Below are 24,626 nucleotides of genomic sequence, written 5' to 3' on the forward strand. Positions count from 1 at the left end.
TATTATCATTTCAGTTTATCCAGTATCTGTAAATCTGATTTTCAAAACTCAGACAAAACAAGAAACATTTATGGTACAGAGGGTAGTCTAACTGGAATGAATTGGCAGAGGATGCTATGGAAGCGGATACATTTACGGCTTTAAAAAGACATTGGGAAGATATGGCAAGGAAGGATTTAGAGCGCTATGGGCCTAATGCAGGCAAATAGCTTTAGCCCAGTATGCCAACTTGGTCAGCATTGACAAAGTCGGCCAAAGGACCTGTAGTTATCATTCTCTAGAGCTCCACGACTACATTGGTTCAAGAAAACAGCCCCCCACCATCTCCAAGATCTACTATGGATGGACAATTAATCCCAGAAATACCCACTGCCATTATTTTTAATTCCATCATAATCTTTAAGAGTTGAGCTTGAACTAATTCATAGGGTGTTTACTGTCATCTTGCTTCCTTTTTCCAACAAGAGAAGAAAACAAAAGGAATGAAACCTTTGAAAAGCAGTCCCAGAAACTTAATTTATTTTACATTTATCTGTGAGCAATATTTAGTAACAGCGCTCCCACCAAAATTTGTTCATGTTTCATATGGAATACCATTTAAAAATATTATTCTTTGCAATAAACAAGATAGGAGATTTCACCGTTCACCTCGGTTCTTCCTCCATCCCAGTTGCTAAAATAAAGTTTAAGTGTAAAGAGGTGTGAACGGGAGTTCTGGAGTGGGCTGCAACCTAGAAATGAAAAAAGGCACATTGATTACACTCTTTTGAAAAAAATGGGTCAAGTCTATTCAGCCAGTTTTCCATCATAGTCTCCTGCAATGATACAGCACAGATGATCATGCAGCCCATCATGTCTATGTGGTTCTGCCACACAATTAGAACAGATCATCTTTCCTTCCTCATCTTTTCAAAAGTCAATATTAAATTTATTTCCAGCACCATTCAATGCATTGTAAGCCACAACTCAATCAGAAATAAGTAATTTTACCTCATGCTCTTTTGTCTATCACTTAAAGTGTGGTACCCACTATCCGGTCTATCCGGTATTTTTTTTAAATTGGCACAGCTTCCTTTCTTTAAAATTTTATTCCTCTTAATAAATCCAGAGATCTTGTATACAAGGAGTGCGTGAAGGGGTGGTGACAAAGGCAAAGGGCGATGGCTTAATTGGAAATTAGGACTCAGAATATTACAGTGTTGGAAGGCACTAGTCTTAGTTATAGCCAGCTTCTCCCTATTCAACCTATTTCCTCTCTTCACCATTACTAGCAAGATGTTACTAATTCTGATTCAAATGTGTTGTTTTCTGGGCTTGAGTTATCAGGAGAGGCTGGGACTTTTCTTTGGAGCACAGGAGGCCAAGGGATAACCTAGAAATCGCAAGGAACATGGAGAAAGTGAACACTTCATCGTTTACCCAGGGTCGAGGATTCTGAAATTAGAGGGCATAGGCTTAACATCAGAGGGGTAAGATTTAAGAGGGATCTCAGGGGTAGCGTTTTCACTCAGAGGGTCGTCTGTATCTGGATTGCGCTGCTAAAGGAGCGATACAATTACGACTTTTAAAATATATTTGGACAGATGATATGGCAAGGAAGGGTTTAGAAGAATGTGGGCCACATGTAGGCAAATGAGGCTAGCCTAGAAAGCCAATTTGGTTTGCATACGTATAGTATAGTATAGTATAGTATAGTATAGTATAGAACTTTATTGTCATTCGGTACAAGTACCGAACGAAATTACAGCAGTCACAAAACACACAAAAAAAAAGAAAAAAGTACACTGGACACACGACCCCAAGACAAACATCCATCACAGTGAGTCCAAACACCCCCTCACTGTGATGGAAGGCAACAAAACTTCCACTCTCTTCCCCCCACGCCCACGGACAGGCAGCTCGACCCCTACCGAGGCGACCGACACGCACAGCCCCCGCAAGGGGATGGAAGGCCCCGCGGCCGAGTCGCACCGGGCACTGAAACGTCCCGCGGCCGTAAATTGGCCCAAGAGGCTTTATGACTCAGAGTATGGAAGAGTATACCGGGAGCAAAATCCTTTGCATAAAAACTGAAGTGCCAACCTGCATACAAAATATGTTCATATTCCCCCCCACCCCCAAGGTTCCCTGTGACCACAGGAGGCCAAAATGCAGGATTATTGATGAGAGGTGGGGGAATAAATAAGGTTGGTCTGAATGGATATTTGATGGCATGGCTAAACTCAGTAGGTCAAAGGGCCAGTTTGCGAATTGCTTTATTCAAAAATATTAACCAAAGTCCTCATCAAAATAATCCTCATAGTGATAGTTTTATATTTCAGATCACTTGCTAAACTGTAACAGCTGAACTACCGTATTGATCAAGATTTTCTATAATGAGCTTTTTAAATGGTGATGTACAAACACAACAACATTTAAACAGGAATATGGATAGGAAAGGTTAAGGGATATGGGCCAATTGTGAGCAAATGGATGAGCTTAGATGGGGCAGCCTGGTTTGCATGGATGAGTTGGGCCAATGAGCATGTTTCTGTGCTTTGTGGTTCTATGATACAGCTACTGGTCCTACACAGTGTGGTAACAATAACATATCAAATATGCCTAACTTACGTAAAACGAGAGAGATACTACTCCGTGTAAACAGTGGCAGGAAGAGGGAAGATGGGTTTACTGTCACGTTTAGCAAATAATCCTCTTTCTCAGCTCGGGCAGCAGATGGCGTAAGCACATCAGCAGAGTTCATGCAACAATCATCTAGACCATTGGACTCTTCAACAAGAAGCATAGATATAACAAGGCTGAACTTGCAGCCTTTTTGTGAAAGGAAGTATTTCATTGGGCAAGCAGGGGTACAGTAAAATTCTACACAAATAGATCAAAGTTAACGCAGATTTGACTGCTTCAACATCACTTAAAGGCAAAACGCTAATTAAAATTCTCACCAGTTCTCCTCACTCCAGTGACAATCTCGGGATTCCATGATGTGGAAAGTATAGGCATGGCGCGATTTATCTGATGTGTTTAAAGCACTTTTGTGCACAACCTGTCCATGAATTAGGATAAGCCCACCTGTACACAGCAGATTAACTAATTACATGTATGCTTTGTTTACACTTCACAGAACTCTTAATGTATTTCTAAAACATAAGAATGTAACATTTTAAACCAGTTTTTCATATCTCTTTGAGATCCCAAAACCAGTGCACTTTACTTTAGACCAAGAGAAAGCTCACTAGAATGTAATGGTGTATTCTAATCTAATGCAAACCTAATCTCATAGTTCAGTCTGAAGAAGGATCCCAACCCGAAACTTCATCTGTCCAATCCCTCTACATATGCTGCCTGACTCACTGAGTTTCTCCAGCACTTTGTGTTTTGCTAATCTCTCATAGTTCTGTTGTGCTCACAAAGATTTCTGGCATCATCTCAACTGCATCACATAATGGCTGCTCCTCCCAATTAACTGTACTTATTATCTGCTGCAGTAACTATAACTGCACAGCACAATATTGTATATTATGACACATATAATAGTACATACAAAGCATCAAAGTTAACCAGCCTAGTCAAAATCAAATGACATTTACCTTTCTTAACTGGAGCAGAGATAAATTCATCATCTGGATAATTATGTTCTTGTCCCATAAATTTGATCAGAGGATGCTCTCCTTGTGGGCTTCGTATCATTCTCCGTGTAATGCCAGCTATCAGTAAACAGTTATTTGACAAAGTACCCATGTAATCAGCAGGAACTGATAATCCTGGCTCTTCATTCAGTAAGTACACTGTTATTACGGTATTATATTATGTAAGTATTCACTCCACACTAGCCAGTATTGGCACGATAGGTCAAATGACCCTATTCACTACAGTGTATTTCCACGATTACTTTACCAGGTCCTATGTCATACACATTCCTTAGCCTAGAAAACATCAGCAGTCTCTGCTGGTGTCAGTGGTTGGAATCTTCCAGTAATAGTGGTACTCTGCCCGAAGATTAACCACCATCCAGCAATCTGCCACAGTCATACATTTGAAGTTGGACACCCCATAAATGGGTAACTCCTTGGTTCAATAATTCTTTCCCACCCAAACCACCGCCTTCCCAGGTACTTTCCCTTGCAAGCGCAGGAGATGCAACACCTGTCCTTATACCTTATCCCTTCCACTCTTCCAGCTTTCTTCCCAAACCCCCCCACCTCTCCCCACAATCAATCTGAAGAAGTGTCCCAACTCAAAACATTACCTGGCTGTCTTTTCCAGAGATGCTGCCTGACCAGCTGAGTTTCTCCAGCACATTGTGTCTTTTTTTGGGTAAATATATGGTTTTATGGCTTGTTAAAAAAATCACCTGTGCGGAATTAATTGAATGATAGATTGCAAGTTCAGCAAAGTTATCACTGCTACCTTTGTGGGAGCCAGGGATGAACCACAGGCAGCCATTCTCCTCAGTTGCATCCTCCAAAGCAATCCAAAAACCTGTGATGCTCCCAAGAGGTTCAGTGTACAGGAAAGTGGCATCCTGATGTGGGCTCACTGGAACAGCAAGAACAAGAGTGATTGGCAATTAAATCAACTGTCATCCTCTGACTGGACAGAAATCTGTTCATCAATTCCAAACCCTAAGAAACTATTGAGGCTGGTCAATTAAAATCTTTCAGACGACAGGCAGATTTTATTTTGGTAACATAATTGGTAACACCCTGAACATAGGATCCCCCCAGGGCTGCGTCCTTAGCCCCCTACTGTACTCCCTGTACACACATGACTGTGGGGCCAGGTTCAGCTCAAACTCCATCATCAAGTTTGCTGATGACACTGTGGTGGTGGGCCGGATCTCCAACAACGATGAGAAGGCCTACCGGGAGGAGGTGGCTGATCTGGCACTCTGGTGTCAGGACAATAGCCTCCTCTTGAATGTCACTAAAACAAAGGAGCTGATTGTGGACTTCAGAAGGGCTAAACATCCAAGGACGTACACGCCACTGGAGATAAATGAGTCTATTGTGGATAGGGTGAGCAGTTTTAAATACTTGGGAGTCCGCATCGCAGAGGATCTGACGTGGGCAACGCACATTGCCGCACTGGTGGGTAAGGCTAAGCAGCGCCTTTACCACCTTAGACAACTGAGGAAATTCAGAGTGTCTCTGAGGATCCTTCATTGCTTCTACTCTGGGGCTGTAGAGAGCATCCTGTCCGGCAACATTACAGTCTGGTTTGGGAACAGCTCTGCCCAGGACAGGATGGCCCTGCAGAGAGTAGTGCGTTCGGCAGAACGCACCATGGGAACTACACTCGTCCCCCTGCAGGACCTATACATCAGGAGGTGCAGATCCAGAGCAAGCAAGATCATGAGGGACCCCTGCCACCCCAGTAACGGACTGTTCCAGATGCTACGATCAGGCAAACGCCTCCGCTGTCACGCTGTGAAAACGGAGAGGGTGAGACGGAGCTTCTTTCCACAGGCCATCAGGACTGTCAACTTTTATAACCCCAGAGACTAAATTTTTGTCGACACTAATAGTAACTTATTAACTTTATTTATATGCTGTAACTGTAATTATTTTTGTGCACAACCCGCAGGCATTGCCACTTTCATTTCACTGCACATCGTGTATGTGTATGTGACAAATAAATTTGACTTGACTTGACTTAATTAAGATTAGTGAGCCAAAGTAGCAAATAAAGAGATCAGCCATAATTCAATTAAATGTCTAAACATCCTTGGGAATGAATAGCCTATTTCTATTTATATTCTATGCCCTTTGTCTATTTATTATCTCATAAAACAATTCAAATGTTGATTTTCTGTTTCTATTGCCTTGCACAGCAATCAACACATGAGCTTCCTCAGTAAAAATACCTTGAGCCATATGGCTGTGCGCGTTGGTTAATAGGAAGAGGGTCAAGAAATCTGACAGAAAAGCCATGTCATTATCGGTTTCACTTTTTATAACTGAATATTCATGTTCAAGGGGGAAAAGTTATTTGTATTTAAAAAGTGAACCACTTTTATACCTTTGAAAATCCTGTGTTAAAATTCACCTCACTCTTGTCAGACTTCAGCCAGTCTAATCCCATAGCCACGCTTCTCTTCCCAATAACATGCTTCAATGTCAGACTCAGAAACGTACACCACAAATGCATTAATGTGAATCTTCCATATTTTCCGTATCAGCAATTCATGAGCGACAATTTGTTACAAATTTGGTTTAGTTTATTTATTGTTGACAGAGATTCAATGAAATGCTTGTTCTGCATGCTATCCAGTCAAGTCATACTATACACGGGTACAATTAATACTCTCTGAAACAACATGCAGAGTTGCCACAATCCAGTGCGATCTTGCAACTTCCAAGTCTGTAAAAAGCCTAATCTTGGTCTAGGGAGATGTGCAATTTTTTTTTCTCACTTTAAGGCCCGATGTGCTGATGGCATTGGATCAATGAAGATGGGGTCGATCTAGTCCAGTGCGAGGCCATCGGCTCCTTCCATCGCCGCTTCATGTAGCTGCTGCAGGCTGTGCTTGATCTGCTCACTCATCCAGCACCATAGCTCCTCCTGGGGTTGCTTCGCCCAATACCACAAACTATGACCACCGTAAACACACCATCCGTTGCCTCCAGCAGCACTCCTCCACTTCCGCGCATCAGGGTCATCATGTCCCATTTCCTGAGCCACTCATGGAACTTGAAGGTGCTGCTGGAGATGGTTGTTGGTGTTGGTGGAGGCCCTACAGCAGCCGGGTGAATGAGCTGATCGAGCGCAGCCTGCAGCAGCTGCACAGAGTGGCAGTGGAAGGAGCCAATGGCATTGCGCTGGGCAAGACTGATCCTTATTTCACTGATCTAGTGCCAGCAAGACATGCGAGGAAAATTTGTGGACTGTCAGCCATCAACTTTCCCCTCATCGCCATTGCTGCCATCTTAGATAGATTGCACTTATTTCAGTGCAGTGTGGTCACACTTGCTTAAGTAGCCACGGTCCAAAGTTAATACACTTGAAATCCACTCAGCCATGAATGTTATCTTCATGAATTATCTTAGGAACTTGTATGCAAAGAATAACATGTATTTTGTTGGAACCACTATTGTGGTGTGGCTGTTTGATTTCATGTTCATTAAAAATGGAAGCACAATTTAAATTGTTTTGTTAGATTTTGATTTGAAGCATTTCACAGCAGCAGAGTGACTGCCCTGAGCAGCACGTTTAGGATAATATTAGGCCTAATGTAAAGATTGGGGAAACTGGAGAAAAGACCCTCCTTTTGCTCTCGGAAAACTGGCAGGTCACCACACCAAGTAGCCCCTACTTTGAAACATAAGTGACAGGTGAGCTGCTTATGATCTTATTGCTAAAAAATGATTAATTATTAAACAAACGGAATCATTGTTCTAGTGATGCATGTCCGCATGGGGAATTACCCGTATCATTGATTCCAGAGTGAACAGGAGAGTAACCAGGTGAAAGGTTCGTTATGCGGATTAGAGGGATGTGTTTGGCCTTACCTTCTCCACCAATCCCTGATTGCTGAAAAAAAAGTCAAGTTGTTACCTCTTTTATAGCTTGTTTAAAATATTATCAAGGCATCCTTAGGTAAATTATACAAGCAAATTAACAGATGATAATTATTGCACAATTGAAAAACTAATATTAGTTGCAAGATTTCTTATATTTAGTGATATAATCGTGTCAAATAAGCCGGTGACTCATTGGAATAGTCATTTGATATGACCAGAATATTAAGCCAGGATGTTTAAAGTCATTGGAGAAACCAAATGTAGAATGGGTAACTGCAGAACATTTCCACACAATGCAGCCCTCAAGAATCAGCAGGTGCAGGTAACCACAGATGCATCAATCTATTTCAATGTGTTTCTGCTTTTAACGGCAAGTTTTTCGGACAATTATTACTTTGACAGTTGTAATTTGCATCCTATTAGAGACAAGTCCCCTCACCTCTGCAATTTAAAACATACTTGTTTACTCGCTTTCCCAGTATGATGTAGGATCCTTGACCTGAGACTTAGCCCATTTTTCTTCTCATTGAAATGCTTGACTTGTCGAATGCTCCCTGAATTTATTTTTTGATTTAGAGCAAAACACAACGTGATGGGAGAACTCAGTGGGTCAAGCAACATCCACTGACAAACAATCTCTCAGCACCCAGACATGTGGAATCTATTCCATTGAGAAAATAGCAAGACAAATCTCTTCACATACCTTAAAGATGTACATGCTCTGCACAATGACAGGTTCCTTTAGATCTAACTTCTGGGCCACTTCCTATAACAAAGGTACAACATCCTTGTTTGAAAATGATAAATAATTTCTCCCATTCACTTGATCTCCCATTTTTGAAACATTCACAGACTAAAGAAACCAAGCTCCCAAGTCTCTGTTGCAGCCACTGTTGTTCATAGGAGGTGAATGCAAAAGGGAGTGTATTGTTTTTTCCCCCCTCCCTCCTATGGAGGACCAAGCAACTTAAATGAACAAGGAAGATATTGAAACCTTTTAGTTAACCAATAGGATCAAGAAACTGAGCCAAGAATAATGGATGGCAAATTCAAAATCTTTTCCAGTTCATCAAAGCCAAGTAACAATGAGCATACCTTGTGCAGAAATGCAAAATTATCAAGGGCATGCAAAAGATAAATGGTAAAACTCAAGCTAAATTGATAATATACAGGCTGCACAGGTTTAAAGCCAGGAGCTTTACATGCAGTGATCAACCAGTGTTACAAAGTTCAGCTGGATATCAAAAGTAAAAACTGTAAAATCATTTAATTATAATGGGGTTACATGGCCTAAAGATGTTTCCCCACTCATTTCAAATCCATGTAAAGCTACAACTTTAGATAGTTCCTCTGTCCCTCCCTTCCCCTCCTCCTTCCCAGATCTCCCTCTATCTTCCTGTCTCCACCTATATCCTTCCTTTGTCCCGCCCCCCTGACATCAGTCTGAAGAAGGGTCTCGACCCGAAACGTCACCCATTCCTTCTCTCCCGAGATGCTGCCTGACCTGCTGAGTTACTCCAGCATTTTGTGAATAAATCGATTTGTACCAGCATCTGCAGTTATTTTCGTATACATTTCAAATCCATGTTTGTTTTACTCCAGATGGCACAGTTTGAAGTTTTTGAAACTCAGCAATGTCTTCTTCTTAGTAGAAAATTGAAAAAACAAACACCTCATATACTATCCTAAGGCCAGCCTTGGTCCTAAATACTAAATTCACCCAAAAGCATTTAAAAATATAGGAAAGACACAAAATGCTGGAGTAACTAAGCGGAGGGAATAAACAGGCGATGTTTTGTGTCAGGATCCTACTTCAGTCCGAGTTCCTCCAGCAGTTTATTTTTTGCACTCGAATAATAAAGCATGGATGCTTCATACTCATGAGGGTTGCAACATTATTTGAATGATAGCAAGAGGTTCAGGGCATAGAATAAGTCGATCTTAGTCATAAATACAATAGAGAGATGGCCACTAGCTTTGAGACTAAGCAGATGTTGAAATTACTCACTGTCCAATTCAGTCTGAAACTGTTGCCTGTAATAGGTAAATCTATTTAATAAAGAATAGATTTCTGCTCATCCAAAGTTGCAGAGAAAGGAATGTTAGAAATGAAATTAACAGGAATGTTATTTCGCTTAGGACCTGATGATTTAAAATACCAAACAAATCCAGTCAGATTTAGCATTGGAAACATTGGGCATTAGTGTTAATAAATTTCCATATCCCAATGGGTATGGTGACGTTCTATTGCGCTAATCGTTAACTCAAGATAGGCCTACCTTCACTTTGGGAGAAAACGTGAGATTTTTGAATGTCGGTTCCCTGGCATGAAGTGCTATGGAGAAGACAGAGTCATGTTAATAGGAGCAACTGTGGGAAAGAACATAAAGTAAGACATTAGAATTATGGGGAAGTGTTAGGCCTTATAATCCATCAGTCATGTCTACAACTAGAATTATGTGCTAGGTGAAGCTTTTGTTAAAATCTTCTAATGACAGAGTCAGAGTATGGAAACCAGCCCTTTGGCCCAATTCGTCCTTGCTAAGATACCCCATCTAAGTTAATCCCACTTGCCCAAGTTTGAAACCATTCCTATCCATGTAATTGTCAAAATGTCCTTGAAGTGTTGATATTGCTGGGGCGGCACGGTGGCGCAGCGGTAAAGTTGCTGCCTTACAGCGAATGCAGCGCCGAAGACTCAGGTTCGATCCTGACTACGGCGCCATCTGTACGTAGTTTGTAAGTTCTCCCCGTGACCTGCGTGGGTTTCCTCCGAGATCTTCGGTTTCCTCCCACACTCCAAAGACGTACAGGTATGTAGGTTAATTGGCTGGGTAAATGTAAAAATTGTCCCTAGTGGGTGTAGGATAATGTTAGTGTGCGGGGATCGCTGGGCGGCGCGGACCCGGTGGGCCGAAGGGCCTGTTTCTGCGCTGTATCTCTAAATCTTATTAAACCTGCCTCAATTACTTCCTCTGACAGCTCATTCCATATACTCACAATGAAACTGAGTTATTACAGTTGACAGAGTTATCAAAGGAAATGGAAGTTTGTTTACTGCAATAAGTACTTTAACTTTGCACATTGATATTTCTAATTCACCAAATAAACATATATTGAAATAAAGAACATGTGCAACAAATAGGATTTTCCACTCTGAGTAGGATTACATAATATTTCAACTGACCTCAGCTATCCTGGATTAGAGAATGCAAAAAAACAATCATGCACTTTGCACTAATAATTTAATGATAAATAATAAACCAAGCCATCTGAAATCCAACCTGAAGCAAGCACAAAGCAAGGCCTGGCAATTCACGCAAAGACCCCATAATTTATCCGTTTAGGTTGATATTTATGAACTAAAGTTTTCTCAAAAGTTTTACGTAAATGCTGTTGGTTCCTTAAGTAATATCAAACACAATGGAAAGAGAGTGAATGTGAAGAAGCATAAAACAATGTCTTTACCATGTCCAATTTTATTCAAGGATTTTTCTTTCGGTAAAAGAAAGTCACCTGAATGAAAAGAAAAACTAATTACTCACATCTTAGCCCTCATTGGCTTAATATTTAAAATACATTTAAAATAATCTAATGTTTAGACTTCTAAGTTGGTCAGTTGGTGATGAGACATAGCCAGGTCATGTAGTAGGTCCTTTAGGGTGGGCCTGGGCAGTAGTGAGGGCATCACAAACTACCCTACCTGTTGATTTGGGAAGAAAGTGAAATCCATCAAAATAGTTTGATCACCTTCCGTACCTCTTGCTGAATGCTAATGTACATGGTCGTTAAAAGGCATCGTTCACTTTAAACTTATGTTTATACATGCCATGATATCATTCAATGTCAAAGCCATAAAGACTGATCAACTGACTAAGATACTGAAAAAGCATCCAAGAATGCAAGATTTCACAAAAAGTTAGGAAAAGCAACAGTTACCAAAGCAACAAGATTTCATTGATCTATTACCAGTACATACGACAATTAAACACTCTTAACATTGCAAATGCAAAATTAGTAACAATAGTTACTACGTCAGAGAAATTAAGTGCACCAGGTAATGTACTAAATAAATGCAAATTATTGTTATTGATAACTAATATATTTATGCATATTCATGTACCATGTTACTGAGTGGGTGTTGCTTATTAGCCGAGAATGCTGGGTAAATTAGATGCTGGCACGATTCGGGCAACGAACGTGTGAGTGTACTTTATCTTTATGCCGTGCTGAACATACCAAAATTGGCGACGAGGACGGGATTGTGGAGGAAACAGTTTGTTTTGCATAGCTAGCATAGCTTTTGTACTGCTAAGTTTTAGGTGCTTTGCTACACCAGAACAGGCAGGAAATCTGAGCTTGTGCAAAAAAAAACAACTTTCCTCGTTCCTTTGTTTAAAAAAAAGAGAGGGCTACATCGGAAGCCTGGGCATCTTTGACAAAAGTAGAGAGCCGTTCAGCTCCTATATGGAAAGAGCAAACATATTCTTCATGGCAAACAACATCACTGAGACTAGTGGTGAAGGAGAGGTAGTGGCTGCAACAAATAAGGCCGTTCGTGAACGCATGAAAGCGATTCTGCTCACGGAGATCGGACCTGAAGTGTACGGCACACTCGTGAATATCCTTGCGCCCATAAAGGCAAAAGATGTGCCATTCAGTGACATTATAAAGAAGTTGGAGGAGCACTTCCACCCAAAGCCTCTGGAAATTGCAGAAAGCTACAAATTCGGCACGAGAAACCAGAAGCAAAACGAGACAATCAGTGAGTACATTGTTGCCTTGAAAAACTTAATGTTGCACTGTAACTTTGGAACCTTTCTCGAACGCGCATTACGCGACATTTGTTTGTGGTCTAGTGGACGAACGAATTCAGTCCAGACTCATGAGCACTCCTGATCTTACATTTGAGATAGCATGCAAGATTACTACTACAAAGGAGATAGCATCAAAGAATGCTCGCGAGTTTCGTTCATCACATATTGCAGTGACCGTGTACACACACAAAGCAGCGCCTATGGCCAAACCAAAAGGTTTTAAAAATTATCTCTAAGTGCTAACACGCTAGCACTAGCAGTAAACAATGTACGACCGGGAAACGCTCGTAAAATTAAACTAGCGCAACCGGAGGACTATTAAACACTACACTCACCGATTCAACGTGGCCGATAGAGATCACCAAAGGAGCGCACCGCGAGTGGGAGTGCGGCTCCGTGGGAAAGTCAGAAAAAACATCGAGGGGGGATTCGGAACAGGCTGAGAGCCCAAGCCTTACATCCACCTCTGCCCAGCATCCTTCTGGCCAACGTCCAGTCCCTGGAGAACAAGCTGGATGACCTCAGGGCAAGGATCAGATTCCAGAGGGACATAAGGAACTGCAATATCCTTTGTCTGACCGAGACATGGCTGACCCCGCTGGTGCCGGACCAGGTGATTTGTCCATCCGAGTCCTTCACTGTTTTCCGTGCGGAGAGAACGGAAGAATCCGGGAAATCCAAGGGTGGAGGAGTTTGCTTCATGACCAACAATAACTGGTGCAATCCTGGAAATATTAAGATGCTTTCCTGTTCCTGCTCGCTGGACCTGGAGCATCTGACTATCCAATGCCGACCATTCTACCTTCCCCGGGAGTTCAGCTCGGTGATCATCACAGTCGTCTATATTCCACCGCATGCGGACGCCGATGTGGCACTGTCGACCCTACACGATGTGTTGTGTCGACACCAAAACAAGAACCCTGATGCGGCTGTGCTGGTAGCTGGAGATTTCAATAGGGCAAATCTCAAAAAGGTCATGCCCAACTTCTACCAACACATCATGTGTGTCACCAGGGGGGATAGAACATAGAAACATAGAAAATAGGTGCAGGAGTAGGCCATTCGGCCCTTCGAGCCTGCACCGCCATTCAATATGATCATGGCTGATCATCCAGCTCAGTAGCCTGTACCTGCCTTCTCTCCATACCCCCTGATCCCTTTAGCAAAAAAGGCCACATCTAACTCCCTCTTAAATATAGCCAATGAACTGGCCTCAACTACCTTCTGTGGCAGAGAATTCCACAGACTCACCACTCTCTGTGTGAAGAAATGTTTTCTCATCCCGGTCCTAAAATACTTCCCCCTTATCCTTAAGCTGTGACCCTTGGTTCTGGACTCCCCCAACCTCGGGAACAATCTTCCCGCATCTAGCCTCTCCAACCCCTTAAGAATTTTATATGTTTCTATAAGATCCCCCCTCAGTCTTCTAAATTCCAGCGAGTACAAGCCCAGTCTATCCAGTCTTTCCTCATATGCAAGTCCCGCCATCCCAGGGATTAATCTGGTGAACCTTCTCTGTACTCTCTTTGCCCCACTGCTACACGCCATTCAGGAAAAACTACAAGGCCGTTTCTCTCCCTCCTTTTGGAAAATCTGACCACGCTGCCATTTTCCTGCTGCCGGAGTATAAACAACGGATAGTACGGGAAATGACAGTGACAAGGGACGTAAAGCGGTGGTCTGACCATTCAGAGGCCATGCTGCAAGATGCACTGGGTGAAGTCGACTGGAACATGTTCCAAGCAAGTTCCAGAGACGTCAGTGAGTTTGCGGAAGCAGTTACGGACTTCATTGCAACAATAGCCGATAACATCGTCCCCACGGTAAGGGTCAGTATCTTTCCTAACCATGAACCCTGGGTGGACTTGAATGCTCGCACCGCTGCTTACAACTCTGGCCTGGCATCCGGCAACATGGACGACTACAAGGTAGAGTCCTACCGACTGCGAAGGGCGGTGAAGGACGTAAAAAGGAGGTACCGGGACAGGATGGAGTCACAGATGGAGCAGCAGGACACCAGACGCCTTTGGCAGGGGCTACGGATTATAACTAGCTACCGGTCCAGCACCCCCTCAACCGGAAGTGCCGGCTCCTCCTTAGCTGATGACCTGAACTCTTTTTATGCACGGTTCGAGACGGGTAACATCACCCCTAGCTCGCCGTCTAAAAACAACACCGACGGGGCGCTGGCTAGCGAGGATGGAGGGGGATCCACCGCCGGGGATGTGCACACATTCTCAGTGTCCGAGCATGACGTGAGGTGGGCCTTGACGCGTGTGAACATGAGGAAAGCTGGAGGCCCAGATGGTATATCTGGGCGAGTACTAAAGTCTTGGGCTACTCAGCTTGCTCCAGTGCTCACCACAATATTTAACCTCTCCTTGGCAAAGTCCGTGGTCCCTGCATGCTTCAAAAGATCCATCATTGTACCGGTACCAAAGAATGCCTCTCCAGCTTGTTTAAATGACTACCGACCAGTGGCCCTCACCTCGGTTGTTATGAAATGCTTCGAGAGACTTATCAAGAAGCACATCTGTGCCCTCCTTCCTCGCAACATGGACCCACTATTGTTCGCATACCGTCCGAATAGGTCCACGGATGATGCGGTCTCCCAGGTTCTGCACACCGCTCTCTCTCATCTGGACAGCCAGGGGGGCTATGTGAGGATGCTGTTCATTGACTTTAGTTCAGCTATCAACACAATAGTCCCCAGCAGACTGGCTGAGAAGCTGCTGGAACTGGGGCTTAGCACCCCTCTGTGTGCCTGGGTCCTGGACTTTCTCACCGCCAGGCCCCAAGTGGTCAGGATGGGGGAACACACATCTAGCCCCCTCACCCTGAACATAGGATCCCCCCAGGGCTGCGTCCTTAGCCCCCTACTGTACTCCCTGTACACACATGACTGTGTGGCCAGGTTCAGCTCAAACTCCATCATCAAGTTTGCTGATGACATTGTGGTGGTGGGCCGGATCTCCGACAACGATGAGAAGGCTACCGGGAGGAGGTGGCTGATCTGGCACTCTGGTGTCAGGACAATAGCCTCCTCTTGAATGTCACAAAAACTAAGGAGCTGATTGTGGACTTTAGAAGGGCTCAACATCCAAGGACGTACACGCCACTGGAGATAAATGGGTCTACTGTGGATAAGGTGAGCAGTTTTAAACACTTGGGAGTCCACATCAAAGAGGATCTGACATGGGTAACGCACATTGCCGCACTGGTGGGTAAGGCAAAGCAGCGCCTTTACCACCTTAGACAGCTGAGGAAATTCAGAGTGTCTCTGAGGATCCTTCATTGCTTCTACTCTGAGGCTGTAGAGAGCATCCTGTCCGGCAACATTACAGTCTGGTTTGGGAACAGCTCTGCCCAGGACAGGATGGCCCTGCAGAGAGTAGTGCGTTCGGCAGAATGCACCATGGGAACTACACCCGCCCCCCTGCAGGACCTATACATCAGGAGGTGCAGATCCAGAGCAAGCAAGATTATGAGGGACCCCTGCCACCCCAGCAACGGACTGTTCCAGATGCTACGGTCAGGCAAGCGCCTCCGCTGTCACGCAGTGAAAACGGAGAGGATGAAACGGAGTTTCTTCCCACAGGCCATCAGGACTGTTAACTTTTATAACTCCAGGGACTAAATTTTGTCTTCTCTGTATTAACCTTATTAACTTTATTTATATGCTGTAACTGTAATTCTTTTTTATGCACAATCTGCAGGCATTGTCACTTTCATTTCACTGCACATCGTGTATGTGCATGTGACAAATAAACTTGACTTGACTTGGGCTAAACTGAAACCGAAGTATGGCGGGGAGCTGAGTTGTTATCGTTGCAACGGTAATCACTCATCCCAAACCTGTCAGTTCAAAACAGCTAAGTGCTATAACTACCTGAAGAAAGGCCATATCGCCTCAACATGTCGGGCCAAGCTTAAAGTGGGGAACATGCGACAACTCCAGAAAGAAATTCACAACTTAGAGATGAACCCGGATGACAATGAACTTGGGTTGTACATCATTCATGCAACTGATGTCAATAAGCCTATAACCAGCCAAGACAAGGACTTTCGAATTAAACTATTGGTTAATGAACAGTTAATTGATATGTGTATTGACATGGCAGCAGACTGTTCGGTCATGAGCAAAGACCTGTATGAAACAAAGTTCTCACAGACACCATTGTCCGAGAGTAAGGTCAAGCTGAGAACCTACTCGGGCGAAGCCTTGGAGACATGCGGACAAATGAATTGTAAAGTTCAGTGTAATGGCCAGTCAGTAACACTGCCCATCATAGTGGCCAGCTACCGAAATACACCAACCCTCCTTGGAAAGGATTGGCTGAGTAAAATAAAATTAGACTGGAAGAACATTTTCAGCGTCGATGTGTCCAAATCACGTCTTGAAAATGTCATAAGCAAACATGCTGAAATATTTGCTGATAGTTACACGGGATTAACAGGGTACTCTGCACACATTCGACTGAAGCAAGATGTGAGACCTGTGTATTGTCGACCAAGACCAGTACCATATGCGCTAAAGCAACAAGTGGAGGAAGAACTCAACAGGTTGGAGCGGAATGGAGTACTCGTGAAGACAGACCAGAGCAACTGGGCAACGCCAATTGTGGCTGTATCCAAGGCTGACAAAACTGTTAGACTATGCGGTGACTACAGTCACAATCAACCAAGCTGTTGACGACGAACAGTATCCTTTGCCAACCTCGCAGGATCTGTATGCAGAACTTAGCGGAGCAAAAGTCTTCACTAAGCTGGATTTATCTCACGCTTATGCCCAACTCAATGTCGACAAAGAAAGTCAGCAGTGCTTGACCATCAACACACATAAGGGCTTGTATTCATATACAAAGCTGCCCTATGGTGTGAAATCTTCCCCAAAAATCTTTCAGTCCGTCATGGACAAAATGTTGCAAGGCATTCCGCACTGTGTGTGTAACCACGATGATCTATTGATATTCACAGTGGGCATGGAAGAACATCTGGAAATACTCGAGCAAGTTCTCACATGACTGAACTGCCATAACGTCAAATTACGAAAGAGCAAATGTGCATTTACGCAATCAGAGGTGATCTACCTTGGACTCAAAGTAGATTCCAACGGACTGCGCCCTGTGAAGGCGAAAGTTGAAGCACTTGCAAATGCTCCAAAGCCCAACAATGTGTCAGAGCTACGATCATTCCTTGGGATGGTGCAGTTCTATGCACGATTCCTTCCAGATTTAGCAACCGTGCTAAAGCCACTACATCATCTGTTACAAAAGGATGAGAATTGGATGTGGGGAAAGGAACAACAACATGCATATGACATCTGCAAGAAAAACCTGACAAGTGACAAACTCCTTGTTCACTACGACACGACGCGCGAGATGAAACTTGCTTGTGATGCTTCAAGTTATGGTATAGGTGCAGTGATTTGCCACGTAATGGACGACGGACAGGAAAAGCCTATTGCTTTTGCCTCCCGCACCCTATCACCAAGTGAGCGCAACTATGCACAGATAGAAAAGGAAGCACTCAGCATTGTGTTCGGAATTAAGAAATTCCACCAGTTTCTTCTTGGCAGACCATTCACCCTGATCACAAACCACTACTAGCGATACTTGGTCCCAAGTAAGCTATACCTTCCATGGCGGCATCAAGGATGCAGCGCTGGGCAATTCTGTTGTCCCAGTATGACTATAAGGTGGAGTACAGAAGCTCCAAGTGCAATGCAGTGGCAGATGCGTTGTCCCGATTGCCCCATGAGAACTCTGATGTGGGAAGCGAGAACTCAATCTACACACTGCAAGTCGTAGATGAAGACTTTCCAGTGACTGCAACAAAAATTGCAGCTGAAACAGAGAAGGACACTGTGCTGAAGAGTGTCTATGAACAGACATTGAGTGGTTGGACTGAAATCGAGAATGGATCAAACTCGGAACTGAAGCCTTTCTACAATCGACGACATGAATTATCATGTGAGCAGGGATGCATAAAGTGGGGTTACAGAGTGGTTGTACCAGAGTCTTTAAGAAACAAGATTATGTACGAACTTCATGCCGAACATCCTGGCATAGTATGCATGAAGTCAATTGCTAGAAGCTTTGTATATTGGCCTGGTATAGACAGTGACATTGAGTCACCCGTGAGCAAATGTAGCGTGTGTCAAAATTGCCGGAGTAAACCACCAAAAACACTGCAACCCTGGTCATGGCCAAGAAGACCGTTTCAGAGAGTTCATGTAGACTTTTGTGAAAAGGGTAATGATAATTTTCTGGTACTAGTAGATAGTCATTCCAAATGGATTGAGGCTAAGCATATGGGGTCAAGCACTACTGCTGAGCGTACCATAGATGAGTTGAGATCGATTTTTGCATGTCATGGTTTACCAGAAGAACTTGTTTCTGATAATGGACCTCAGTTTCGTTCCGAACAGTTCAAAGAGTTCATGCAGCGTAACGGGGTAAAACACACACTTGTTCCCCCATACCATCCAGCCTCCAATGGGGCGGCGGAAAGGTCTGCTAGAGTGGTCAAAGATGCTCTCAAGAAACAGGTTTTGCAAGGTAGTTCAAAGCTCAGCATGAAACATCGTTTGACTAGTTTCTTTCTGAAGTACAGAACCACTCCACACACAACTACGGGTTATTCACCTGCAGAACTGTTGATGAAGAGAAGGCTAAGAATACGCCTAAGTCTAGTTCAACCCAATTTGGCCTCGAGAGTTGAGCAAAAACAGTTAAGTCAAAAACGCCACTTTGACTTCCACAAAAAGGAGAGGAACTTCAAGCCAGATGAGCAAGTTCGTGTTCTCAGTCCTCCCAACAAGTCCAGTCGAGACAAATGGGATGTTGGGGAAATAGTGGAAGTGTGTGGAACAAAAAGATACTTAGTGGATGTTGGAGACAAGATCAAAAGTGTTCATGTGGATCAAATGATTCCAGCCAAAGATGAACCAAAAACTGAGCATGAATTCCTAATCCCTGAGTATTTATCTGAATGTGAGTTAGAAAAGACTACTGTGGTTGGTACACAAAATTCAGTGAGTACAGATAAAGAAACAGACTTCTCTGGTCAAGGTCAGTGTACTAAAATCAATAGTCAATTTATTTGTCACATACACATAAATGTGCAGTGAAATGAAAAATTACCCGCAGTTCAACAATAAGACCAATAAATATAAGCAATAAAAAATGCAATAACATACAATCATAAACCAACACCAAACATAAGAAACATCCATCACAGTGACTCTCTTCCAGTCACCTCCTCACTGTGATGGAAGGCCATAATGTCTTTTTCTCTTCCCCTGCCGTCTTCTCCCGCGGTCAGGCTGTTGAAGTTGCCACATCAGGGCGGTCGGGGCTCCCGACATTGAAGCCCCCGCCGGGCGGAGAAAATCCTGCGGCCTATTTCAGGCCGTGCCGGACGGTGAAAGGTCCGCGGCGGGCCGACCCAAGCCCCGCGATTCGGGGCGGGCGATGACACTGTCACTGCCTCTGCCGGAGCTCCCGATGTCGGCCCCCACCCAGGGGCCTGCGGGCCTACCGACGTCCAGGTAGGCCCGCAGGCAAGGGCAGCGCTGGCTCCTAACAAGCCAACAGTTGAGTCTACACGTACGTCCGTTACACCTGTTACACCTGTTACTGTTAGACGATCAGGCAGGAACCGCAAACCAGTAATTAGGTTACATTTGTAAGTTAGATAACTCACTCCACAAGTAAAACAAAAATGTGTGAATATGTAAAATAAATGTGTTATGTTTATCATTTGAAATTTTGTAAATATGGTAAAAGTATTGGTTTAAATCAAGTATCACAACACCAAAATTGTAACTGAGTACTTGGATTTAATACTTAAAAAAAGGGAGAGCAGTGTAATATATTCATGCATATTCATGTGCCATGTTAATGAGTGGGTGTTCCTTATTAGCCGAGAATGCTGGGTAAATAAAGGCTGGCGCGATTCAGGCAACAAACGTGTGAGTGTACTTTATCTTTATGCCATGCTGAACATAACAATACCAACTTGAATAGTGATTGCATTCACCTTTGCTGTCAAACACTCCTTTTTCAAAGAAGAATCGAATTTTGTCCCCACTGCTCAGAAAGTAATCTGAGCTTCCCTAAAACAGAAGATATATAACAGTTATTGCCATATCAAGTCTTCTGTAACAAAAAAGTACAATGCAGAGATCCATCTTACACCTTCTAACCAGAATGCCCACCTGTTTCTTTTGAGGCCATTCAGGAATGTAGGAAGACCAAAAAAAAGTTAGTCAATTTATTCTTTAACATCCCTGAAAGTCGGGAGAATTGAATCGTAGATCACGACAATTATTAAATGAAAAGCCAATGGATGCAGGTATCCATCCAAATGTATTATCAAAATAATAATTGTCTTTGCTTCTGTAGCTTCTTCTGGAGCTGACGGTGCCCTGGGAAGAGCGTATGGAAGAAGCAAATGAGAGGAAACGCGCAAAGTACCAGAAACTGGTGGAGATGTGCCGGGACAGAGGCGGGAAGATATGCTATGAACCCATAGAGGTGGGCTGTAGAGGCTTTGCAGGATGCTCACTCTGCAAAGTCCACAACCAGTTGGGCATTACGGGGCTGGCAAAGAAGAGGACCATTCAATCCCAAGTGAAGCCGCAGAGAAAGCCACTAGATGGCTTTTGATTAAGATCCGTGGGCGGTTGCTGCTGGGACGCAAGTCGGGGCCTGATCAACCCCGGCTGGGTCGCCTGGGCGAGGATGTCTGATGTTGTGAGACCTGAAACACCCAATAACCCCAAGTCACATCACTGAGGATGCGTCCCAGTGCATCCAGAAGATGTATCTTGCACACTTCTGGCAGCCCATTTGAGATATAGGTTACCCAGATATGGAGTGAAAAAGTTGCCTAAAGTCCTTCTTAAATCTTTCCCCTCTGACACCTCTAGTTTTAGAATACTCATCCCTTGGGAAAAAGCTGAGCTTTCATTTTATCCATGTCCTCATGATCTTGTATACCTCAATAAGGTCACACCTCATATTCCAAAGAAAAAAAGACCCAGCTCAACAAGCCTCTCCCTATAACTCAAGCATACCAGCCCAGGTAATTAGCTGATGAATCTCATAGTCATAGATTGATACAGTGTGGAAACAGCCCCTTTGGCCCAACTCGCCCACGCCGGCCAACAATGTCCCAGCTACCCTAGTCCAACTTGCTTGCGCTTGTTCCATAACCCTCCAAACCTGTCCTATCCATGTACCTGTCCAACTGTTTCTTATAAATTGTTTCTCTTCTGCACCCTTTCCAACTTAATGCATCCTTTCTATACCTGGTGACCAGGACTGTGCACTGTACTCCAATGAATTCTACAGCTGTAACACAATTTCCAAACAGTTGTACTCAATACCCTTTCCAATGAAAGTAAGCATGTCAAATGTTTCCTTCACCACACCATACACCCAACTCAACACTTTCAGTGAGCCCTATACCCTCAGATCAATACTCTCCAGGGCTCTGCTATTGACTGTACGTCTTACTCTGGTTTGACATACAAATGTACACCACTTCATACTTGTTGTGCACTTCCAAAAATTAGTTATCCTCCAACGCTTTGGCAGTACCATGGCCATAGGATTACTAATAGATCAGAAATCCATCCTCAGGAAATATCAGAGATGGGTATTAACTGCTGGTAGTGCCAGTGAGAAAGACATCCCATATTTAATAATAGTTGAAACACATTGAAAACAACAAAGTTCTCTCACACACCAACCTGTGTTTCAACCTGCTCCTTTTCCTGAGTTACAAATGCAGTCCGCAGGTTTTGAGGGATATCCATCTCATCGATAATCTCAGCGATCCGTGCTTTCAGTGAATCACATTCCCCCACTGTGAAAAAGCCTTCAACAACAACATAACCAAACTCCCGGAACTGGAGATGATTAAGTGAAACAGTAAAATTAGTTCAGAACTTGCTAAATTTACACAGAAATAAGTGATCATTATGCTTTGGACAAGATCTTCCCAGAAGACTCAAATCTCAATATAGGATTTCAACATACAACATTCCCGCATATTATTATTTGCACTTATTGTTGCATATAAATTGAGAAACAGTGAGAAACTTTGTTTTGTGTGCTAATCAGGCAAATCATACAACTCATAAAAGGTTGTCAGACGTTCCTGCACGTTAGAGTTTTCAGGCTCCTATACCTTCTTCCCAATGGCAAGAATGAAACTGCCAAATGTTAACTTGGCCAGAGCAGTGTGGCATCTGTGGGGTGCGTGTGTGCACGCACATGTATGGGTTGTGCTTGCACGCATCTGTGTACGTGCATGTGAGACTGGCTATGGTTGCCCGAGTGCCAGTGGGTGCCCTTTGACCTTCCTTTCAATCCCCCTATAGAAACAGATGCAATTACCACTTTTGGTCAGATGTAGGGGGATTGCACGTAAAGCCATAAGGTCAAAGGCACGGAGTCGCTCAAGCAATCTGGAGTACATGGCAACTTCCGGCATACAGTAGTAACACATGCCGGGAGAAAGGCTACAAAGCCCGAGGACACAAGAAGCAGCTGGGAAGAAGTCTGGCCAGCCGGTGGGAGAAGGGGAAACGCGGGCGGGAAAGAAGGCAGGAGAGCAAAGTTGAGAAGCAGAGGACCACCGACCAGGGGGAGAAGAAAAGGAGGAGAAGTTGGAGGAAAGGACAGGGTGGACCAAAAGGCATGTTCCCATGCTGTACAGCTCTGCAACTGCCCAATTATCTGAAAAGTGTAGGAGTGTCACTCACCCGCGCAGCATGATCGTCTGTGAACATGTTACTACTTCAGCCCGAGAGGAGCCGTCGCCGTCTGTCACCTCTACCCCCTCCCTACCCTGTCCTCTCCTCTACCTCCTCCCTACCCTCTGTCACCTCTACCCTCTGTCGCCTCGTCTACCCTCTGTCACCTCCTCTACCCTCTGTCCCTTCCTCTACCCTCTGTCACCCTCCTCTACTCTCTGTCACCTCCTCTACCCTCTGACACCCTCCTCTACCCTCTGTTCCCTCCTCTACCCTCTGACACCCTCCTCTACCCTCTGACACCCTCCTCTACCCTCTGACACCCTACCCTCTGACACCCTCCTCTACCCTCTGACACCCTACCCTCTGACACCCTCCTCTGCCCTGACACCCTCCTCTACCCTGTCACCTCCTCTACCCTCTGTCACCGCTACACTGTCCCCTCCTCCACCCTCTGTCACCTCGACACTCTGTCCCCTCCTCTACCCTCTGTCCCCTCCTCTACCCTCTGTCACCACCCCTACCCTCTGTCACCTTCCTCTACCCTCTGTTCCCTCCTCTACCCTCTGACACCCTCCTCTACCCTCTGTCACCGCTACACTGCCCCCTCCTCTACCCTCTGTCCCCTCCTCTACCCTCTGTCCCCTCCTCTACCCTCTGTCCCCTCCTCTACCCTCTGTCACCCCCTCTACCCTCTGTCACCTTCCCTGCCCTCTGTCCCTTCCTCTACCCTCTGTTCCCTCCTCTACCCTCTGTCCCCTCCTCTACCCTCTGTCCCCTCCTCTACCCTCTGTCCCCTCCTCTACCCTCTGCCACCTCCTCTACCCTCTGTCACCTCCTCTACCCTCTGTCACCTCCTCTGCCCTCTGTCCCTTCCTCTACCCTCTGTTCCCTCCTCTACCCTCTGTCCCCTCCTCTACCCTCTGTCCCCTCCTCTACCCGCTGTCCCCTCCTCTACCCGCTGTCCCCTCCTCTACCCGCTGTCCCCTCCTCTACCCTCTGTCACCTCGTCTACCCTCTGTCACCTCGTCTGCCCTCTTGTCACATTCTCAACCGCCTGCTTTTGCTGCCCCGCTTCCTCCGAACTCCCGGCCACCGCTCTTTGACCAGCAATGTCCAAAGGTTCGCAACCACAAATATTTCAGTGGTTCCGTAAACAGATATCCGTTGGGCTCGGATTTCGTGCCTGACGAGTAATTGGTGAGGGATTAACGCGAAGAATCCCTCGGATTACCCATTAACCGGGTTAACCGGCATCAGAGGCGGGGCAACAGCACCTGTTGTTGACAGCCCAGGCTGCTGCTGATAATTGGGTAGAAAATAAGTCTTCCCGAGCGGGTGGTTTTATTCAAGAGAAGTTGCTTTTGCATTATGATTAAACAGAATAAAAACAGTGCTGGCATGACTGAATAATCTTCAGAGCAGTTTCCCTCTTCAGTGCCTGAGTGAGGTAAGAGTCCTACTCCATTCACAATGTAGTCCGACTTGAGGAAGTCAAAGAGAGACACAAAATGCTGGAGT

The 24,626-nt window shown here is 44.5% G+C and overlaps 2 protein-coding genes across 3 annotated transcripts in view; one reads left to right on the top strand and one right to left on the bottom strand.

The window, feature by feature from the left end:
• The window catches only part of dolk (dolichol kinase), a 30,188-nt gene extending 7,597 nt beyond the window's left edge, over positions 1-22,591 (top strand). For both annotated transcript variants that reach the window (XR_013549192.1, XR_013549191.1), the window contains exon 2: positions 20,746-22,591. The gene's annotated coding sequence lies outside the window, so the exon portion shown is untranslated. The remainder of the gene's footprint in view (positions 1-20,745) is intronic.
• phyhd1 (phytanoyl-CoA dioxygenase domain containing 1) lies at positions 4-23,254 on the bottom strand. Its single transcript, XM_078426076.1, has 11 exons — positions 23,115-23,254; positions 22,098-22,256; positions 20,381-20,456; positions 10,989-11,036; positions 9,800-9,855; positions 8,224-8,286; positions 7,509-7,530; positions 4,408-4,536; positions 3,588-3,704; positions 2,943-3,069; positions 4-731 (listed from the first exon to the last, which is right to left on the bottom strand). The coding sequence occupies exons 1-11, from the start codon at positions 23,139-23,141 to the stop codon at positions 686-688; spliced, it is 870 nt and encodes a 289-aa protein (XP_078282202.1). The 5' UTR covers positions 23,142-23,254; the 3' UTR covers positions 4-685.
• Between the last annotated feature and the right edge of the window lie 1,372 nt (positions 23,255-24,626).

Source organism: Rhinoraja longicauda, chromosome 31, assembly GCF_053455715.1.
Source record: "Rhinoraja longicauda isolate Sanriku21f chromosome 31, sRhiLon1.1, whole genome shotgun sequence".
NCBI classification, from domain to species: Eukaryota; Metazoa; Chordata; class Chondrichthyes; order Rajiformes; family Arhynchobatidae; genus Rhinoraja; species Rhinoraja longicauda.